This window comes from Ovis canadensis, chromosome X (genome assembly GCF_042477335.2).
Source record: "Ovis canadensis isolate MfBH-ARS-UI-01 breed Bighorn chromosome X, ARS-UI_OviCan_v2, whole genome shotgun sequence".
Lineage (NCBI taxonomy): Eukaryota > Metazoa > Chordata > Mammalia > Artiodactyla > Bovidae > Ovis > Ovis canadensis.
In genome coordinates, this window is record NC_091727.1 from 49,995,124 (window position 1) to 50,009,545 (window position 14,422).

A 14,422-nucleotide genomic window follows, 5' to 3' on the forward strand; every position below is an offset into this window, starting at 1 on the left:
TTATATGTAGAGTTTGGTTGTCTATTTTAAGCTTTTCTTGTTTCTTGAGTTAAGATTGTATTGCTATAAACTTCCCTCTGAGAACTGTTTTTGCTGAATCCTATAGGTTTTTGGGTTGTCATGTTTTCATTGTCATTTGTTTCTAAGAATCTTTTGAATTCCTTTTTTATTTCTTGAATAACCCCTTCATTATTTAGCAATATATTGTTTAATTTCCATGAGTTTTTGTTTTTTGCAGGTATTTTCTTTTATTTATTTATTTTTTTCCTGTAGTTGATATCTAGTCTCATAGCATTGTGGTCAGAGAAGATACTTGATATGATTTCAATTTTCTTAAACTTACTGAGGCTTGATTTGTGGGCCAAGATGTCGTCTATCCTGGAGAATGTCCCATGTGCACTTGAGAAGAAGGTATAGTCTTCTGCATTTGGATGGAAAGTCCTGAAGATATCAAACAGGTCCATTTGGTCTAATGTTTCATTTAATGTTTGTGTTTCCTTATTGATTCTCTTTTGATGATCTGTCCATTAGTGTAAGTGGGGTGTTAAAGTCCCCTACTGTTATTGTGTTACTGTCAGTTTCCCCTCTTATGCCTGTTAGTTTTTGCCTTCTATACTGTGGTGCTCCTATGTTTGGTGCATAAATATTTACAACTGTTATGCCTTCTTCTTGGATTGATCCTTTGGTCATTATGTAATGTCCTTCTTTATCTCTTATAATAATTTTTATTTTAAAGTCTACATTGTCTGAAATAAGGTTTGCCACTCTGGCTTTATTTTGGTTTCCATTCTCATGTAATATCTTTTTCTGTCCTTTTACTATCATTCTCTATGTGTCTCTAGCTCTGAAGTTGGTGGGTCTTTTGTAGGCAGCATATACATGGTTTTATATCTGTATTCATTCAGTCAGTCTGTGTCTTTCAGTTGGTGCATTTAATAAGTTTAAATTTAAGCAATTATTGATATATATATATTCCCATTGGCATGTTCTTGGGTTTTTGTTTTCTTTTTAGGTCTTTCTTTTCTCTTGTGTTTACTGGCATTTTAAGTCCTTTTAACATTTGTTGTAAGGCTGATTTGGTGATGCTAAATACTCTTAACTTGCTTGTCTGTAAATCTTTTGATTTCTCCATCAATTTTGAATAAGATCTTTGCAGGATATAGTAATCTTGTTTTTAGGGTTTTTTTTTTTCTTCCAATACTTTACATATATCCTGCCATTCCCTTCTGTCCTGCAGAGTTACTGCTGAAAGATCCGCTGTTAATTGTATAGGTTTTCCCTTGTATGTTTCTTGTTGCTTTTCGCCTGCTGCTCTTAGTATACTTTCTTTATGTTTAATCTGTTAGCTTGATTAATATGTGTCGTGATGTGTTACCCCCTGGGTTTATCCTGTAAGGGACTCTCTTTTCTTCTTGAACTTGATTGACTAGTTTCCTTCCCATGTTGGGGAAGTTTTCTGCTATAATTTCTTCAAAAATTTTCTCAGAGCCTTTCTTTTTTTCTTCTTTCTCTGAGATCCCTATAACTCAAATGTTGGCGTGTTTAATATTGTCCCAAAGGTCTCCGAGACTATTCTCAATTTTCTCATTCTTTTTCCTTTATTCTACTCTTCTGCAGTCGTTACCACCATTCTTTCTTCCAGCTCACTTACCTGTTCTTCTGTTTCAGTTATTCTGCTAATGGTTCCTGCCTAGAGAGCTTTTAATTTCAGTAATTGTATTATTCATCTCTATTTGTTTATTATTTATTTCTTCTATGTCCTTGGTGACTGTATTAACTGTGTTAATTGTTTTTTAGATTTTCTCCATCTTATTTTCAAGTCTTCAGAGCATTTTCACTATCATTCTTCTGAATTCTCTTTCAGGTAGATTGCTTATTTCTTCTCCATTTATTTGATCTCATGAGTCTCCACCTTGTTCTTTTATTTGTGCTGTATTTCTCTGTCTTTTCTTTTTTTTTTTTTTTCTGTCTTGCTCCACTTGAGGTCCCCTTTTTCCATGCTTTAGGGCTGTAGTCCTCCTTTTGGTTTTTGCCCTTGTACAGAAAGGTTGGTTGAGTAGTTTGTGTCGACTTCTTGTTTGTGATAACTTGTGCCTGTGTTCTAGTGGAAGGAGATCAAGCAAATCAAGCAGGTAATTACAGAAATAATGTGACATATTTACACACTTCCACAGTCATAACCAAAGTGATCTAAATAAAAAAGTAGCAGGGAGGGAGGAATAAGGAGGGTTCAGGATGGGGAACATGTGTATACCTGTGTATGGCAAAACAAACACAATATTGTAAAGTAATTAACCTCCAATTAAAATAAATAAATTTATATTAAAAAAAAGAACTTAAAAAAAGAGTACAGAAGATTGACTTCGTGAACAAGGGAAAGCAAAAGTCATATCAATCAATTAAAAGCAGAGTTAACTAATGCTCATTTTGGAAATCTGATCCTGAGCAGAGTGCCAACTGGGGAATATTGCAAAGGGAGCACAACAATTTAGCTTATATGGTGAAAAAAGAAAGAAAGAAGGAAAAAAAGGTGAAGATAAAGACAAAGGAGGAGAATGGAGATCAGAGAAAGAGAAGAAGTAGAACAGATGGTAAAGAAACAGAGAAAAGAAAAAAATAGAAAAGAGAAGCTAAATACACATATGTGAAAAAGATTTATGTATATTCAGGAATAGCTAGAGCTTGTAAAGAACTATAAGAAAAGCTGTCATATATATCAGAAACAACATCAGAAAAATTACACAAAAGTTCTCAAAGAAGTAGTTCTTCTTGGTTTTGGTATCTGCCCCTGTGGATGGGGTTGGATCAGTGTCCTATGATGTTTTCCTGGTTGGGGGACCTTGTGCCTGTGTTCTAATCCATGGAACTGGATCTCATCTTTCTGAAGGGTAGTGCAGTGTTCAGTAGTAGGTTTTGGGGTCTCTATGGGTTCAATATGTCTTTGGGTAGTCCTTCTGGCTTTGTCAGTGTTAGACACATCTATTTCCATAGCCGTGTCAAAGTGGCCCTATCAGCATATCTTCACTGCCACCAGCCCCCTACTTGTCCCTGGAATCTTTGCTAGTACTTCTGTTTCCAGGTTGCACACTGCACTGCCAGCTGAAGCTTGCTAGTTAGTGGCTTGTGTGCTCTTTTCTCAGCTCCCTAACTGTGCCCTCTGCATCACAAACACTTGTGTGGGCTTCCCTCAGCCCCCTGAGCTTGCCCTCTATGCCATAGGGCTTGTGCACACTTGCTTCAGTTCACTGGGCCTGCCTTCCATCTCACAGGGCTTGTGTGAACTTGCCTTGGCTCTCTAAGCCTGCCCTCTGCAACACAGGTCTTGTCTGCACTTGTCTTGGCTCCCCGGGCCCACCCTCTATGTCTGGGGCTTATGTGCACTTGTCTTGGTTCTCTGGACCCAGTCTCTGTGCCATGAGGTTTGTGTGCACTGCAGAGGTTTGTATGCCTCACCTCTCTGGGCTCACCTGGGCCTGCCCTCTGTACCACGAGAGTTGAGTGCACTTGAGAAATTTGCATGCTCTGCCACTCTTGGCTACCTGGGTCCACCCTCTGTGATGCAAGGATTATGTTTATTGCAGAGGTTTGCATGCTGCCCCTCTCACAGCACCCGGGCCCATCCTCTGCACCTCTGGCTTCTGTGGGCTTCTCTCGGTTCCTTGACCCAGCTGTCTGGTCTGGGCCACAGTCCATGAGTTTTTATGGGTTGGGAAGTGCAACTTTCTGTTTTCTGCCCTCTAAATCCCTGCTTTGTCTAGCTTCTGAGATTCTTCAGCTCCCTCTTGGTGCCCCTCTGTGAGGGAGCTTCCCAGTGCACAGGAACTCTTCCTGCTTCATGACTCCCACCTTCCCTCAGGTCATAATCCCCCTTCCAAAAGTTCTCCATCTTTTCCCTTTTTATGTCTTCATTCTCTCCCCTACTTTATTACAGGGAGCTTAGTCTGCCCCCATGAAGGCTTGGGGTATTCTGGTGTCACCTAAAGTTTGCTTTGTAAGAGTTATTCCATATCATGATGAGTTTTTGATGTATTTGTGGGGAGGCAGGCTTGGCAATCTCCCTGTCTTACTGTTCTGCCTCCTTCTTCAGACTTCTTTTCTCATGAAATGGTATAATATTTCCTAGGTATGTTTTTATAAAGTTCTAAAAATAGAAAACAAACAAAAATGGGAACTTGGGCATGATGGCAAAAAATGTATTGTTCAATTGTGAAAGCTCAATAGTTGCAGCCTCAACCCTGCCAGAAAATCACACTGGTTAATTTCTCTCTTTATTACAACAGCTGTGGTCTAGTTTTGTAGTTTACTGAATGAAACAGGCTGTTTGCTACTTCTTTCTGGCAAGTCATCTGACAGTACAGATTCACTAATCAGGGTAAAAACAGAGATGGCAGTCAACAACATGGAACAGTTGTTCCTGACTTCATTTTTCATGGAATGATACTTTGAGTCCAAGTAGTGTCTTTACACAGCTCTGAAACTGCAGAGAAACATGTTTTTGTGAACCTGGACATTGGGACCTGATAGCAAAAGAAGTATTTTCCCCTAGTGAAATCTAGATAGTTGCAGCCTTACACTTGCCAGAAAAACACACCAACTCATTTTTCTCTGAATTACAAAAACACCTTCCATCATGATGGTGAGTTTTCTGAAATAAAAAGAATGCTTCCCACTGCAAACCAGGAAGCCATCTGGCAGTACAGTTTCACCCAATCAGTGTAACAATGACTTAGGCAGTCAACCCTCACAGAATACTCTCCCCTGAAAAATTTTTTGCAGCCTTAAACCTGTCAGAAAAACACGTTGGGTCATTTTTCTCTTCATTGAAACAACAGATCTGGTCTAGATTTTGAGTTTTCTGAAAGATAGGGGAGGCTTGATATTTCTTCCTGGTAAGTCATCTGACAGTACAATTTCAGCTAATCAGAGTAACAACAGGTATGGCAGTCAACAGTCACAGGACACTCTCCCTGACATCTTTTTTCATGTAATGGTACACTATGTCCTATGAATATCTACACAGCTCTAAAATTGCAGTGAAACATGTTTTTGTGAACTTGGGAATTGGGACCTGATGGCAAAAGAAGTACTTATCCACTATAAAATCTGGTAGTTGTAGCCCCAAGCAATCCAGAAAAACACACTCATTCATTTTTCTATTCATTACAACAGCTTTGGTCGATTTTTTGAGTTTTCTGAAAGAAACAGGCTTTACTTTGGGCCCTTAAGTTAAAAGCAATATTTTCCAAATGTGGAATCTGGGTAATTGTAACCTAAAATCTGCATTAAAAAAAACAGTTTCATTTGTCTTTTCATTAAAACAACAGCTTTGGTCTAGTTTTGGAATTTTCTGAATGAAACAATCTGCTAGGCACTTCTTTCTGGAAAGTCATCTTTCAGAACAGTTTCACCTAATCGGTATAACAGGTATGGCAGTCAACACCCACAGAATACTCTCCCCTGATCTCTTTTGTCATTCTCATGGAATGGTACATTGTGTCTTACGAGTGTCTTTACACAGCTCTGAAACTGCAGGGAAACATGCTTTGTGAACCTGAGATTTGGGGCCTGATGGCAAAAGACATATTCCCCCCAGTGAAAATTGGATAGTTGTAGTCTTAAGCTTGCCAGAAAAACACACTGATTCTTTTTTTCTTTTTTTTTTCATTAATACAACAACTTTGGTCTTCTTTTGGAGTTTTCTGAAAGAAACAGGATGCTTGGCACTTCATGCTAGGAAGTCATTTATCAGTATGTTTCACCTAATAAGGGTAACAGAAGGTATGACAGTCAACACTCACAGAACACCTTCCCCTCACCTCTTTTCTAATGGAATGGTACATTGTGTTTTAACAGTGTCTTTACTCAGCTTTGAAACTGTGGGAAATCAGTTTCTGTGATCCAGGGATTTGGGTCCTGATGGCAAAAGAATTATTTTCCCCCAGTGAAGCTGGGTAGTTGCAGCCCTAAACATGCCCTAAACACTGGTTCATTTCTCTCTTCTTCATTACAACAACAGCATTTCTCATTGTTTTGTTTCTGAAATAAAAAGCATGCCTCTGAATTCTGGCTGGGAAATCACTCGACAGTACAGTTTCACCTAATCACAGTAACTACTGGTATAGTAGTCAACACTAACAGAACACTCTCACCTGACATCTTTTCTCATAGATTCATACAGTGTATCCTAGAAATGTCTTTACATAGCTCTGAGACTGCAGGGAAACATGTTTTTATGAACCTGGGAATTGGGGCCTGATGGCAAAGAAGTATCTTCTCCTAGTGAATGCTGGAGAGTTACAGTCTTAAACTTGCCAGAAAAATACTGGTTCAATTTTAATTTCATTGAAACAGCAGCTTTGGTCATGATTTTGAGTTTTCTGAAATAAAAAGGATTTTTCCAACTTCTTGTGGGAAGTCATCTGACATTTCAGTTTCACCTAATAAGAGTAACAACAGATACAGCAGTGAATATTCACAGAACACTTTCCCCTGCAAATTTTCTCATGGAATGATACAGCATGTCATAAAGGTATCTTTGCACAACTCTGAAATGGTCAGCCTTGTTAATCTGGGAATAGGGCCTGTATGATAAAAGCTATATTTCCCATCTTTGGAAAGTGGATAATTGCAGCCTCAAACCTTCCAGAAAAACACACTGGTTCTTTTATCTCTTCATTACAACAACAGTTTTGGTCACGTTTTTAAGTTTTCTGGGAAAAAAAAAAAAAAGACAGGCTGCTTCCCACTTATTGCTGGGAAGTCACCAGACAGTACTGTTTCACCTAATCAGGGTAACTAGAGGTATGGCAGTCAACGCTCAAAAACACTCTCCTCTGACATCTTTTCTCAATAAATGGTACAGCATTTCCTAGATGTGTCTTTACAAAGCTCTGAAAATACAGGGAAACATTTTTGTGAACATGGGAATTGGGGAATCTGGGCAAAAGAAATATTTTCCCACTGTGAAACCTGAATAGTTTCAGCATGAAACCTGAAATAAAGGACAATGGTTAATTTTTTCCTTCATTACAACAACAGCTATGGACAAGTTTTTGTGTTTTATGAGAGAAACAGGATGCATCCACTTCTTGATGGGAAGTCATCAGGGAGTACAAAATCACCAAATTAGGATAACAAGAAGTATGGCAGTCAACACTAAAAAAACACACTCCCCTGGGCTCATTTCTCATGGAATAGTATCTGATCATACAGTTTCATCTAATTAGAGTAACAATGAGTATGGCAGTCAACACTTACGAAACACTCTCCCTTGACATCTTTTCTCATGAAATAGTACAATGTGTCCTAAAGTGTCTTGCACAGCTCTGAAAATTGAAAGATGCTTGCTCCTTGGAAGAAAAACTATGACCAAACTACACAACATATTAAAAAGTAGAGACATTACTTTGCCAAAAAGGACCCGTCTAAGTCATAGCTACGGTTTTTCCAGTGGTCACGTGTGCATGTAGAAACTGGACCATAAAGAAAGCTGAGCACCAAAGAACTGATGCTTTTGAACTGTGATGTTGGAGAACACTCTTGGGAGTCCATTGGACTGCATGGAGAACCAAACAGTCAGTCCTAAAGGAAACCAGTGCTGACATTCACTGGAAGAACTGATGCTATCCCTGCAATATTTTGGCCACCTGATGCCAAAAGCCAACTCAACAGAAAACCCTCAGATGCTGGAAAAGCAGGAAGGCAGGAGGAGAAGAGGCTGGCAGAGAATGAGATGGTTGGATGGCATCATTGACTCAATTGACATGAGTTTGAGCAAACTCTGGGAGACAGTGAAGGACAGGGAAGCCTAGCATGCCACAGTCCGAGGGATCAAAAAAGAGATGGACCCGACTGAGTGACTGAGCAAACATCAGGATTTAGGCATTGTTGTTGTTCAATCACTCTTTCTGATTAACTTCCTGTAATGCAGTTTCTGTTCTGGCTGCTGTGGGATTATGGTTCTCCTTGCTTCTTCGGTCTTCCCTTGGGTGGATGAGTCTAAGAGGCTTGTGTAAGCTTCCTGATGGGAGGGATTGGTGGTGTGAAAACTTCATTCTTGCTCTGGTGGGTAGGGCTGTGCTCAGTAAAACTCGAACTATCTGCTGATGAGTGGGGCTGTGCTTCCTCCCTGTTAGATGTTTGGCCTAAGGCGACCCAGCCCTGGGGCTCTTTGGGCTCTATGGTAGAGTTAATGGCAACCTCCAGTACTCTTGCCTGGAAAATCCCATGGATGGAGGAGCTTGGTAGGCTGTAGTCCATGGGGTTGCTAAGAGTCGGACATGACTGAGCGACTTCCCTTTCACTTTTCACTTTCATGAACTGGAGAAGGAAATGGCAACCCACTCCAGTGTTCTTGCCTGGAGAATTCAGGGATGGAGGAGCCTGGTGGGCTTCCATCTATGGGGTCACACAGAGTCAGACATGACTGAAGCAACTTAGCAGCAGCAGCAAGAGAGCTCATGCCAAAGGGAAGCTTCCAGGACTGCTGTTGCCAGTGCCCCTGTCCCTGCAGTGAGCCACTGCCAACTCACATCTGCAACACTAGTGAGTAAGTCTGTCTGCTTCAGTCTCTTGTGCTGTCACTGCTCCTTTCCCATGAGCCTTGGGGCAGGCACGGTTTTGTGTGTGCCCTCCAAGAGTGGCATCTCTGTTTCCCCCCGTGCTCTGGAAAGCTTGTAATCAAATCCCACTGCAGGTCAATGGCAGATTCCCTGGGGATTACAGTCCTTGTGCCAGATTCCCAGACCAGGAAGCCTGATGTGGGTCTCTGAACCGTCACACCAGTGGGAGAACGTCTTTGGAATTATTCTTCTCCAGTTTGTGGTATCTGCTCCTGGCCGGTATGGGATTTGACTTTCCCAAGTTTTGATTTTCCTGTCTCGTTGCAGTTTCTTCTTTGTCTTTATCGCCTTGCTGATATTTCCCCAAGGAATGCTCCTCTTAAAGTAACCGACAGTAGCCAAAACTCTGTCATGGTGCACAGGGATATTTCCCCAAATTATAACTTGGGAAAACTGGCTAGAGGGGCCTGACACTTAGCCTCAGAGAAGGGAGAGCAAGACTGGACGGTTAAACAATTGTTGGTTAGATTAAAAGGGAAAGATCCAAGTCAGACCAAATAGCAGCACAGCTTTACTTGAGACTAAAATTCCCCCTCAGAGCCACTGTAACGTGCATTAAACTACTATCAACTGATGGAATGATAGCATCTGTGAATCCCTATTGGTGGGGAAACACTCACAAGGGGCCAAAAAGTGCCTACCTCAATGGATCTCAAAGTGTGAGGCCTGCTCAGCTTTGGAAAATATTGACAATCTCTTTCTCAAGAGGCAGCAAATGCATTCTTTCAGCAGTGAGTTAAAGTTGGTGTTGTTTCCCAGCCTCCAGTATTTGGTGTTTGCATTTGGGGGAGGGGAGAGGGAGGGAGCAGTCCTAATAGGTTTGTGTTCTTGTTGCTGAGTCGCTGAATCATGTCCGACTCTTTGTGACCCCATGGACTGCAGCATGCTAGGCTTCCCTGTCCCTCACTATCTCCCAGAGCTTGCTCAGATTCCTGTCCACTGAGTCAGTCATGCTATCGACCCATCTCATCCTCTGTCACCCTCTTCTCCTGTTGCCTTCAATATTTCCCAGCATCAGGGTCTTTTCCAACAGTGTGTGGTGCTATCCTATTCTTTTCATCTATAGTTCCCTTATGGTGTATGATGCGTACCATGCTTGTGTCAGCTTAGCTATTATTAGCTGTATATCATCTTTGAAACCACGTGGCCCACTTCTCCAAAATGCAGAGAAGACTGGCTGCACTCCTCCTGGACAGTTTAAATAGCCTCAGTGGAGCATTCAGGCACTGGAAATAGGATTCCTTACAACCTCCCCTGCCCTGTGGATGTGTTTAAGTCACAGTCGGTATGTTTTTATATTGGACCTTATTCTTTCCTTACAGACAGGCTACTGCCTCTTTTGTGGCTAAAGTACTTTAGGAAAAGATTATCCCTATCCAGGTAACTCCTCTCAAACTTCAGAATGATCTAGGTCCCCATTTTACTGGTTAGTTACTTCCACAAGTTTGCAATCGGCCCCCAATTTACTGCTTAGTTACTTCCACAAGTCTGCACAATTTGGCTAGTTTTACAACACTTTCTCAGCACTGACCTGACCCCCTCTGGTTTAGTCTGGTTTAATGGCATAATTAAGACTCAGTTGGCTAGATTTGTGGAGACCCTCCAATTACCTTGGCCAAAAGCATTGCCTTTTGGTCCTTCTGAATCACAGATCCATTCTGTTTGGAACACATAAACTCTCACCCTTTGCGACAGTCACAGGATAGTCACTTGGCTATTCCCTCTTTTGACCCACCACTGAGAAGAGGAGAGGTCCTCTGATATTTCAACACACCTTGCAACAGGGACGTTACATCTACTGGCAGAAACACTTCTGGAATGACTCACCTCTACCTTGCTGGAAAGGCCTCTATCAGGTACTGCTAGCCAGCCCTTGGGCCACCAAGTTCCAGGGAATAGACACTTGGACTCACATGACACACTTAAAGAAAGCACCACTCCTGATGGGACCTGCACAGCACCTAGTGATCTGAGAGTCAAGTTTTTCTAAAGTAGAAGCAGACATGATATCTGATAAGACAGCCTTCTCAGGATATTCAGAGTATGTCTCTCGAAAGGTTGTCTACCAAAACTGTGATGGGGGCACGATGCTTCAGGTGATCTCCAGTGTCTATAATCTTGAAAACATGAACTTTAGAGAAAAAGTGCCTGAGAGTTCTCCTTCTGGCCCCTCCGTCTTGCTCTAAAGTGACTTCAAAACGCTTTCAAACTCTGCACTTTCAGTCTAACATGGGACGCTATGCACAGGAGAGATCTTTTCTGGCATGAGGGCTTGGGGGTTAGGAGGGGAAGGAGGGTGGGCAGGGGTTGGCAGAAAGCTGCTGAAACTGGAAAAATCTAACTCTTGATCAGTGATGCTTTCAGAGAAAGATTTTGATCAAAGGGGAGATGGGTAAAAATTAATAAAAAGACACTTCCATTAAGATAGAGTTGGGAGGCCAGAAGGGAAGGCTCTCAGACATGACAGCAGAGCCCAGCACAAAGAAGAAACCCTTCCTCTTCTTGTGTGCTAAGAACTCAGCCAAATAGAGACTGTCAGGACTCAGTTAATGAAGAGCCACCATACTTCAAAGCCTCAGTCTCCCATGGACACTTTGCTTAGTGCAGCCTTCCTAACCTCCCCATTCTTTCAAAGAAAGAATTTTCTTCTCCCTGTTAGGGAAGCTCGTGTGTAGCTCAGCATGGTTGTAGACCCTGAATTGCAATTCTCTGTTTATCTAGAGTAAACTCATTTTTGGTGGAGCAATCCCTGGCAGTCTATCAGTTTTAGGTCAACACAATCATAACACTAGTCTAGATAAACATGCGTTACATTAGTTTCCTCTTAGCACTAGCCTTCTAGGCCTGGCAGCGTTCAGAAGGGAAACAAAAACAAAACAGACAAAACCCATAGCAGGTTTCTTTGACTGGTCTTCAAATCACGCGGCTGTCTTCTTGCCTCAAGTGACACAACATGTCTGACCCACACAATGGGCTCCACAGGGGTCTGAAGAGGATCAGAGATTTGTGAGAATATTGAGTGAGTGCCCTTAGAAGGCTGTGAATCCCCCCAACCAAGGAAGAGGAGTGGAAAGTAGGTCCTCTCCTCCATCCATTCAGGCAAGCAAGAGGGCACTAAGGTCCTTTCCTAGAGCTTCAAGTGTGCCTCCTTCTCTGTCATGAAACAGGAGTACTATGATGTGGTGGCGGGAGGCTGGGGCAAAGTATATTTTCCCCGCCCTGCCTTCCCCCTAGCTCAAGCTACTTCAAGACCCCACCCCAGCCCTACCCCTTGAGAGCTCACCAGCACTATGGCACCCATTATTTGGTCCACGTCCTGGTTGTCCCAGGAGATGCCACAGGCCTCTCCAAAACTCTTGGACTAAATCCAGAGAGCCCTTTGCCCTAACCCACAAACCTCCCAGAGAGAGGTTCCTGCCTCTATCCCGAGCCCCCTCCCACCCTTTCAACCACAGAAGGACAAATTTCCCCCTGATTTTTGGAGAAAGGAGAGCAAGGATGACCTGATGAGTGAGGCGGGAGAGGCCACCTTCACGGATGTGGCCACTTCCTTCTGTCCTCACGCCGCGTAGAAACCCCTAGCATCCTTGAGAGGCAGAGACCAGAACCTCGCCCTAGACACAGGCCACCTCAGTGGGGATGGGATCCCCAAGGACACCATCGGAGGTGCCAAGGGAAAGCTGCCTAAGAATGTCATCGCAAAGAGGGTCCTAGGCTCTGTCCTGTGGTTTAAGAAGAAAGGGTACGGCTTCATCAGCAGGCATGATACCCAGGAAGATGTGTTTGTTCACCATACGGTCATCACTGGGAAAAACCTCTGCAAGTACCAAGGCAGCGTGGACGATGGCGAGACGTTGGAGTTCGACGTGGTGCAGGGCGAGTGGGGCATCAAGGCCGCTAACGTGACCGGGTCAGCGGGCGCGCCACTGAAGGGAAGCTGCTACACTGCCCACTGCACCAGCATCCACTGGGGCCTCAGCATCCACAGCCATGCGCTGCCACTGCGAGGTCCCAAGAGCAAGAAAGGTGATCCTGATGAACACGAGGGCAGCGGCGAAGGCTTCACTGTGGCCCAGGGCCTCAGACACCCTCTGCCTGGCCATTCCCAAGACCAACACTGAGGTGTTTCCCTCCCCTCCCTCAGGGCCCCATCTGTGACCCGCCATCCATCGATCCTGGCTACCACCAGCAGCCCCCGGTCAGACCGGCAGCCTGGGTCCACCCCACCGCAAGGCAAGAGGGGCATCCTCGGTGGGGTCTGGGCCCCAGCTACCTGCTGAGTCGCCCTAGGGACCGAGGCACCACTCCTGGTCCAAGATGCTCACCTGGCATCTCACAGGAGCTGGAGGCAGAGCACAGCGAGTGCAGGCACAAACCCGGCAGCAATCCGCCACAGAGGCCCCCTCCATGCTATGGATCCTGCAGTCCCAAAAACCCGTGCTGCCACCCACAGCAAGTGCCTGGCGCCCAGGGACAGGATTCCGATGGAGGAGAGGGCAAGATCAGGAAGAGATCCACTGAAACACCTGCTTCTGTCTCTGTTGCCAAGAAGAATGACGCCCCTGAGGAGGAGAACCCCTCGGTCATGGATGCGCCCTCTGCCACCCAGGCCTAGTCACAGCTCGGCTCGCTCCCCAGGGACTCCCTGCCCTGGGCTACAGACGATGTCCCTTTGAGGAGCTCAGTCCAAACATGCACACAGATAGTTAGATTTGGGCCATGAAAAAGATACTTGCCCTTTACCCAAGGTTAGAAGATAAATTACAAGATCTATATAATTCAAATTTCTTCATACCATCTGCCTTGGTAGTTTCCCTACACAAACACACACACACACACACACACGCACAGAAACATACACTTCTGAACCTATATCTTTAATGGTCTGACCAGAACCACACCTATTATTCTGCATCCCCAAGTGAATCTCCTGAAGTAACATTAAAAAACTGTGTTTTATTTTTAACCAATGAAAAATCAAAGATTATCTGAAACTGGAGATGATGTCACATTGCTCACCTGGCTGGTATTTTCACAATAAAACATTTCATGTTGCCTTTATCTCTTATCACCGTTCTCTGAATTTTTTAAAGTGTCCTAGCTCAAAAACTGTATTGACAGTCCTCACAGTCTTTATTTATTTATTAATTAATTTATTTACTTTCAGCATGAGTTTTAGCAAAGGTCATACATATAGATCTCTTCCCAAGTCACAAATTTAAGACTAATGCTAGATTTAACAAGATAAATGTCTGAGGGTGTTCTAAAGGGGAACAATGCATGAAGTAAGATATAGCCTGATCTCTTTCATTTCCATTCTCTTCCCCTGCCCTGGTATTAGAGCAATAAGTTGGGAGTGTGGTGCCCAACTAACCACACTTACTCCTTGCACTGGTATTCTTTATTTTGTTCAGTCATCACCATGACCAGTAAAACTGTGGCTCTCTGGAACTAACATTTCCCCCTTGCAAATTGTGTTTTTCTTTAAGTGACTTGATCTAATACTATTAAACTATAAAAACAAAAATGGGCATGAAGGGTTTGGGGGTGGTGGACAATGTGGTGATGCTCATCCAAGGATACAAACTTTAAGTTGTAAGATGAGTAAGTTATGAGGACCTAAGGTGTAGCATGGAGATTATGGTGCATAATACTCTCTTGTATACTTGAAAGTTGCTAGGAGAGTAGATCATTAATGTTCTCACCGTGACAACAACAAGAAAATGCTAATTATGTGAGGGGAAGGAGGTGTGCCTTTATCTTATTGTGGGAAAGGTTTTACAATATACACCTGTATGAAA

At 43.2% G+C, this 14,422-nt stretch overlaps 1 protein-coding gene across 1 annotated transcript; it reads left to right on the forward strand.

Annotated features, from left to right (window-relative positions):
- The first annotated feature begins 366 nt into the window (after positions 1–366).
- LOC138930711 (Y-box-binding protein 1-like) lies at positions 367–13,236 on the forward strand. Its single transcript, XM_070291180.1, has 4 exons — positions 367–411; positions 2,106–2,132; positions 12,194–12,691; positions 12,766–13,236. Exons 1-4 carry the CDS (start codon positions 367–369, stop codon positions 13,234–13,236), a joined length of 1,041 nt encoding a protein of 346 aa, XP_070147281.1.
- Positions 13,237–14,422: the final 1,186 nt, after the last annotated feature.

What these genes read in the sequence shown, in the direction of transcription:
- LOC138930711 (XM_070291180.1), top strand. Translation starts at nt 367, where the DNA reads ATGTCGTCTATCCTGGAGAATGTCCCATGTGCACTTGAGAAGAAG. An exon ending in CATGTGCACTTGAGAAGAAG is followed by an intron (nt 412 to 2,105) that starts GTATAGTCTTCT and finishes CCTGTGTTCTAG; the next exon opens with TGGAAGGAGATCAAGCAAAT. An exon ending in GCGGCGAAGGCTTCACTGTG is followed by an intron (nt 12,692 to 12,765) that starts GCCCAGGGCCTC and finishes CCCCTCCCTCAG; the next exon opens with GGCCCCATCTGTGACCCGCC.